The 7423-nt window shown below is 50.9% G+C and overlaps 2 protein-coding genes across 2 annotated transcripts in view; both read right to left on the bottom strand.

Moving 5' to 3' along the window:
- The window catches only part of LOC123086686 (protein FAR1-RELATED SEQUENCE 5), a 4204-nt gene extending 1874 nt beyond the window's left edge, over positions 1 to 2330 (bottom strand). Inside the window, exons 1-5 of the mRNA XM_044508463.1 lie at positions 2113 to 2330; positions 1772 to 1961; positions 1355 to 1613; positions 575 to 1265; positions 26 to 483 (exon numbers count right to left, since the gene is read on the bottom strand). Of these exons, the coding sequence (XP_044364398.1) occupies positions 26 to 483; positions 575 to 1265; positions 1355 to 1613; positions 1772 to 1961; positions 2113 to 2239 (1725 nt within the window). The 5' untranslated portion in view covers positions 2240 to 2330. The remainder of the gene's footprint in view (positions 1 to 25; positions 484 to 574; positions 1266 to 1354; positions 1614 to 1771; positions 1962 to 2112) is intronic.
- Positions 2331 to 4124: 1794 nt separating this feature from the next.
- On the bottom strand, positions 4125 to 5767 carry LOC123082199 (uncharacterized). Its single transcript, XM_044504581.1, has 2 exons — positions 5092 to 5767; positions 4125 to 4974 (listed from the first exon to the last, which is right to left on the bottom strand). The coding sequence occupies exons 1-2, from the start codon at positions 5680 to 5682 to the stop codon at positions 4327 to 4329; spliced, it is 1239 nt and encodes a 412-aa protein (XP_044360516.1). The 5' UTR covers positions 5683 to 5767; the 3' UTR covers positions 4125 to 4326.
- Positions 5768 to 7423: the final 1656 nt, after the last annotated feature.

The following is a 7423-nucleotide window of genomic DNA, read 5'->3' on the forward strand; positions in this document are numbered from 1 at the left end:
TCGCTTAATGTTGCACAATACATACCTTGTTTGTATGGGCATGCTCGTAGTCCTCTTCGGCACATCTGTCGGCATACATTTTATTGAATTGGATGACGAAACTGTTGAGAGGTGCTGATCTTGCGACATAGCTTTTTAAAACATTGTTCATGCACTCGCTTCTTTGAGTGCTGCACATCTTTGCGCAGAAGTTGTCCTTCAGGTATGGTTTCGCCCACTTTACCCTAACCTCATAAACTTGCTTCATGAATGAGTTTCTGTCGAGACCATATGTATACATTAATACATCCCACTCTTTTTCAAACTCATCCACGGTCATCATCTCATTGATGAGCATGTCAAACTCTATGCGGAATGCAGAACCCTTTCTGTATACGTTGCCCACTTTTTCCTTCATCTTTTTGAAAACGTGCCATTTGCACCATCTGTGGATAGTGGTTGGCATGACTGAAGCAATTGCAAGCTCCATCTGCCTGCTTTGGTCTGGAAAAATGTAGACACAAAGTGATTAGTACATATATATGTCGGTGATAAAGGTAAAAATTACTTTGTACATACAACAAGAATTTCTTACCTGTCAAGAACGTCTTGGGTACTTTGTTGTCCACTGAAGATAAGAAAGTTTCGTATGCCCACTCGAAAGATTCTACAGTTTCTTCACGAAGCACAACACAGCCAAAAACACAACATTGATAATGATTGTTTACGCCGATGAACATGCCTACAGGCATCTCGTATAGGTTGCTCTTATATGTTGTATCAAAAGTCACAACATCACCAAAACATGTATAATCTGCCCTGCTTTTTTGATGGCACCAATACAATCCAGATACCCTTCTTTCATCGTCAGTCTTCACCGCAAAGTAAAAACCTTTGTTCTCGGCTTGCATGCTTGAAAACAAAGCGAGAGTTTTGTTGATGTCGTCTTGGCTGGACTCGTATGCGATTGCTGCACACATGTTGCGGAGAGACCTCTTCCGAAAAGGCACATCTTCATAACGGCCGTGCATATCTGACATGACGCCGTAAACCTTGGTCAGTGATACATTGTTTAGGCGCAGGTGGCCTACTAAATCTTTGATTGATGAATCAATGTGGTTGTGGCACTTCCAAATTTTCCTTTCTCCTATTGTTTCAGCCATTCTGTGATTGTGCTCCAACACAACTGTGGCATAATACCAACCGTCGTCTTGAGTCCGCAGCAGTCTGACCATGGCGCGGCACTGTGTCCTGGAAGATCTTGAGAATTGCTTACTGTCTTTGCCCTACATGTGACATAAACAACCGCGTGTCTTTTAGCCGTTGTTATATTTATTCTCTATTTATACTACAGATCGCAAGTTGTTTTACTAACCTCACACGAGCACAGCAAATCTTGTTTAGATTTGTAATTGTTGCCGTTGACATACTTGTTCCCACGCTTGATGCCGAACCCTAGTTCCCACGAGTATGCGTTGTAAAATTCATAAGCCTCCTGCTCAGAATTGAAGGTCATGCCCACAGCTGGTTCGAACACGACTTTCTTTCCGAGTTTGACCGCATCTTCCATCGCCCGCTCTATCGCACCAAGGCTTCCCTCTGCTGCTACTCTGAATGACCTCCCGTCTCGGTTCCTGTAAGATTAAAAGTTTATGAGTATTCATAGTAATCTAAACCTCTCATCCAGTAACAAAATGGGATTGGGTACTCGCTTATGTATGGTTACTGCGAAAAATCTGACCGTCAAAATGTTAAGCGTTTTGTCGGGATGGTTTCCTTGTGTGAGTATTACCTTTGCCGTCTTGTCCATCCCTCTTCGTCCTCCTCCGCTTCGACGTTGATGGTTGGTTCGACCCCTTCCGCTGGATTGCTGTCGTTCTCATCGTTCTTACGACCCCCATCGATGTTCTGAGCCACGGGTGTGCTCTGGCTACATGGTTGTGGTTCATTCCGATCTAACCCAGGGTCTGCGTTCGGCGCACCTAGTGCAACGAAAAAAGTACGAAAATGGGATCAAATGTGATAACAAAAATTTAGTAGTATTGCATCTAAGGAACTCACACGAACGGGCAGCTATGCCATTGCATGAAGCAGCTTCATAAAAAAGCGACGGAATGGTTTAAGAAAGCTTACTTTTGAGGTCGTCGGCGTGCTGCGACTGCCCTGCGCCGCCGTTCTCCGCCATAGGAAAACACGCAGTTCCCTCGACAGCGCAATGTTGCTTGTGCGTGGAGACTGTATCTCTTCCTCTCTCTCCCATCTTCGGCCTCTTTCCTTTGTGCTGGTGAGCTAGGGAAGAAGACGCAAGCGTCACGCAGTAGCTGTACCGCTTTAAGTCACGGGGGGTGCTTTTTCTCCCTGTGGCCGGCGCATGCTGTGACCTGTTCACGGGTGTTTCATTGAGCATATCTCATGATGATACACACCAAAAAGCAATAAGGATGGGTGGGGCCGACTAAAAATGACACGCATGACTGATGTAGTTGTATGGGGGAAGGGAATAGGTGTCCACAAAGAAATAGCTCGAAAAATGAAATTAAAAAAAGCATTAGTTAATTTAACGCTCTCGTTGTCTCCAAAATTGACAAAAACGGGGACTTCTGTGCTATAGGTGCGATTCTAAAATGCAAGCTTCAAGGTAGTGTCTTCAGGAAGGGCACGACACCGGAGCGCCGAAAGCACCCCGTTCGAAGATCAAGATTTTCATCCGGAGCACCACGAATAATCGGGATAGACCACGACGGAGCCTACAAGAGGGGGACGACGCCCCCGGATGCAGCCATCGTTGGTGTGACCGTGGTCAGACAATGATTTCACCCCCCGGTATACCTCTACGTCTATGATCAACATGGGGCGCCCAGCCCGAGCCACCCCGCCGCCCACGCGACCAAGGTCACCAGTCTACATCCCGTGCTACGAGCTCCGCTCACGAACACCTCAACTCTCACCGCGGAGCCGCCGCCCCTGGCGCCGGACACCCCCAGCGACAGCCACAAGGAACCTATCACCAGCAGCAGCAACCCCCCGCCATCGTTGCAGCTGCCAGCGCCTCGATATATGGAGTCGGAGGCAAACCAGGCCAGGGAAGGGGGGATGGGGCGGAGCGATGCTAGACCTCGACCGGCACACCCCCACGCTGGTGACGGGTGGACAGACCACTCATTCCTCTCCAGCCACCCTCTTAACGTTACCCCGTGCAACACCCCCACACGGCCTCTGGGTGAGATCAGCGAGGAGCACGCCGAACACCCGGCCGACGACAAGGATGCGCAGACGGTCAGATCCTTCATGGAGACGACCACATGAGGGGCCACGCATAGCATTGCGCATCAGCCGCCAGCAGCGGCGCGAGCCCCAGCAGATGCACCGCGCCCTGCCGACAAGATGGCTCGCATCGTCCAAGGGCGTCGATCAGCAGACCTGGCCGAGGCAGACCCAGCCGCCGCCCCAGACCCAGCCGCCGCCGCAGCCCAGGACGCGCGCACGCCCGTGAAGCAGGCGCCCGGCACAGCCGTCGTGGGTCACCTCCGACGACAAAGAGTAGCTAGAGTAGTACGTAGGATTCCTTCTGCATGTTTGGTATGGATATATGAGACTAAATTTGAGGGTGTTCCCGGTCAGTACCCACGGACGCCACTAGGCACGTTCGCGCGCGTCTGAGGGCCCAGTTTTACGGAACTCTGCCTGTAGACTCACGGGGTGTTTCAAGCCGATTAATCGGGTACTGACCCGTTACGGGATCCTCATCCAACAAAAAAGCCCAAATGTTTAACTCGTAACCAACACCTTACTCCCCCCTCCCCCAACCACCCCCTCCCCCCAAAAAAAGCCCGCTCATACCAAATGTAGGGGTAGCCCTCCTCCGCACCCCTCCCGCAACCCTCGCCCCCTCTCGATCCATGGTTGCTAGCCAAGACCCAAGACCTAACTTGGTTGGCAGGAGTAGATGAAGCGGCGGCAAACAGGGGATGGGGGGGGGAGGAGAATAAAGATGGATCCACGGACGTGCATTGCTTTAATACCTTTATTGTATATTTTTTTAGGGGGCTTTTTTCGTCCAATTCTTTGATATACGTTGCATTGCTTTCTTTAATACCTTTTTTTATTCCTTCCAAATGTTTAAACTGATCATCCAATACCAATTATTTGGTCAAATGGCGAACGAAAACTTCCGTCCGAATAAACGTTACATAGATGGAGAAGTTCGAAAACGGGACATCCCGGCAAATACAAATATCATCACATTAGTAATGGCTACGCGATACCGGATTAAACTTGCAAATTGGAAAAAGGTCTAGAACACAAACAAACCATGGTGAAAACGAAAAAATGCCGCTGTGCTTTTCCCTAGCCAAGATGTGCGAATGCTTGATCGAACTTGGGCGGCCACCTGACAGTGACAGGCAACACTTGGGTCAACACTTGGTGAGGGCTCCTGTCGAAGAGGTCGGATGACTGAAGTGTCTCGGTGTTGATTGTGTACGCGCGAGTCATGAAGCCGAAGCTCACAGAAACGTGACGCGCACACTCATCTGCTGATAATACCTTGATGCAGTAGAACGACGTGCATGCAGGGTAGCTGTTTGTGCCTGCATACAGAACTCTTACCCACAAAGATGTGGTGAGTGGGACACCGAGGGTTATTGGGATGGATATTGTAGCCCTTGCAACCCATGCTCCATACTGATCACGATCCCATATGTGAAGATCAACGCCTTGGGTTTGAACGATGCATATCGTGCCGGGAGTGCATCTGCTGACCTTGTAGTCCGATCCTCCTTTGTCCGCGTTGTCCCGGAAATCCGCCGGCAGAACCAACAAGGAGAAGCTGCCGTTGGTGACATCGTATGACATCACCTTCCCGACCTCATACATGATGAACACCATGCCTCTCTTGATGATGGCGTACGGGTTCTCAAGGAAGTATACTTGGCGTCCACGATGAACTGGTTCTGACGCATCACGGCTCCAAGCCCCGTCCCTCTCAATGTTAACCTGGAACGTGCGAAAAAAGGAGGAGATAAAAAATGTATTGAGACTCAGCGCAAAAAGCAGTATTGAAAAAAAAACACATGCCAAAAAAAAGTACGGATAAAAGGAGCGTGGGCGTACGTAGTACTGCATTGGCGCGTTCGTGTTGAAGTAGACCCCTTTGTGGCAGCGCTCGGCCTGGCCGACCGGACGGCGTATGAAAACTGCAAACTCGCCTCCGACGACAGCGAAGTAGCCAAATGTGTTAGGCGTGGGCACCTCCATAGGTTGTGCCATTGGATGGATCTCCCTAATGCCCATTTGTTCGTCAGCGGGGGCTAACTCGTGAAACGAAGGTGCCGGCACCTCGTCTTTCACAAGCAAGCGCGAGTCGCACGAACCTAGGACCGTGTACGTGCGATCTGGGTCGGAAAAGGCCTGCATGACCCGTTGGGAAATTTGTGCAAGCTCCCCGCCAATGCCAGCTAGAGGGACGAAAATGGAAGAGGACCACATATTCTGCTTCTCAAACTCCACTACGTGACCTATGACAGGCAGGACGCACCTCTCGCGGAATGCCGTCAGGAAGCCGGGGAGCTTTGCGGCGGCGTACCATGTAGGGTTTACTGCAGCGGCGGATAGGAGGTTTCCAACGCTCCCAAGCCGGAGGAAGATCTCCTGAAGCAAGTTCGCGTCGCCGAGCACCTTGTCTATCGGGCAGCTGCCGTCCATCTCTTGCTCCTTTGGGTGGGTGGTGTGGGGAGTGTCTGGTTTAAGAGGTAGCTGGCTGGGGCGAACAATGGAGGTATATGGTGCATGGAGAGGGTGCCGTTCTATTTTGCCGTCTCGTGGCTGTAGATCTGCAAGCATCATGAATACGTCGCAGAGCGTTGAGCCGCGTGCAACGGATAGGCAAAAAGCCTAGCTGATGGGGCGGTGGCATAGCCACCAGGGCCTACGTTTGTTTTATAGTTGCATGAAAAAAAGGATGCATGCTCGTTATTGCTAGTCTTTGGGACATCGGTTTTTGTGCATGACCGTTGCGCTCATTTGGCCGGCGGGTTCCGGGGGTGGCCCAGATGGCGCACAGCCTTTTTTTCCCGTCGATATTTTCTTCCGTTTTGTAACCCCTCCTGTACTAAACACAAGTCTTTTTGCGAATTACAATATGGATACATTGAGAGCAAAGATGTTACCTAAACTCTAAACTATGTATATATACATCCATACATTGTTTGTAATGAAAATCTCTAGAAGAAGTTTTGTTTGGAACGGAGGAAATGGTATCCTGTTAGAACGCCTAATGTGGAATTTTGTTCGTGCTCCATCAATTATTGTTTACTGAATGTGTTAGGTTTGTCTGAATTAAGCATCTTATAAAATTTCCACAAAGATTATTTCGAAAGAAGAAGTCATATATGCGTCCCTGAAAATCTATCATTGGATTTATCATTGCGTATATTTTTTTGCATCATGTAAAAATGTTGCCAAAAAAAATTGTATTGTTCTCTACAAACTTAAGAAAAAGGGTTCCCCTTTATATTGTAAAGCAAACACCCGATACATCCAGCTTGCTGGGACCACAGCACCGAAAAGCCCAATAGAAAAAAAAGAAGAAAAAAGAGAAAATAATGCCGACACCGGCAAATCAATGAAGAAAGGAATACCGGCAACCGCTGCACCCTTCGAAGAAGTACCACCATGCTTCCAGCATCCCGAAGCGCCGCGTACGAAGCAACACCTTCAAGAAGGAATATGACGGATGCCGTCGCTGTTGCCCGAACAAGTTCTAGGGTTTCCCCGGTACGCGAGGGAACCCATGCAAGGGATATACCCGATGCCCCTCAGGAAGGTCCGACGGCACCCGCAGGCGTCATCGCATCGGTGTTGACAGGGCGACAGGGGTTTCTCGCGATCCACAACCACCACAACCACTCCAGACAATTCGTGGTGCACCGCCCACGCAGCCGCCCGCCAGCATGTCCCAGCACGGTTACTGGACCATCTTCCCTGTCTCTCTGGAGCTGCCAACATGAGGCCTGGAGGGGGAAAGGAGACAACGGCCACTAGAGCGGGCAATACTCGACCTGTGGGAGGGAAAAGCCTCCATCGCAAGAGCGAAGCCGAGCGGACGCGGCGACGAGGACTTGACGGGCCCTACGGCCCGGTCGGGCCCACATGGATCCGGAAAGTCCATGTCACCGCGCTGCAACACGCCGACCAACGAAGTACTCGCTGCCCGTAGACCGCCGCCGCCTCGCCACACCCACCAGGAAGCTACGCCGCCGGATTCATGCCGCCGGCCCGACCCAACCCGGACGGGGCCAAAACGGGCCCAGGTCTTGGCTTGGTGGGCGCCGCCGGCCAACAGCGCCACCGTGCCGGCCCACAACCAACGGTCGTGCCGCCGCGTCGAGGGCCACCGTGGCAACCAGCATCGCCGCCCCCTTGCCACACCGCAGCCGGCCGAAGG

This window comes from Triticum aestivum, chromosome 4A, assembly GCF_018294505.1.
Source record: "Triticum aestivum cultivar Chinese Spring chromosome 4A, IWGSC CS RefSeq v2.1, whole genome shotgun sequence".
Classification (NCBI taxonomy): Eukaryota; Viridiplantae; Streptophyta; class Magnoliopsida; order Poales; family Poaceae; genus Triticum; species Triticum aestivum.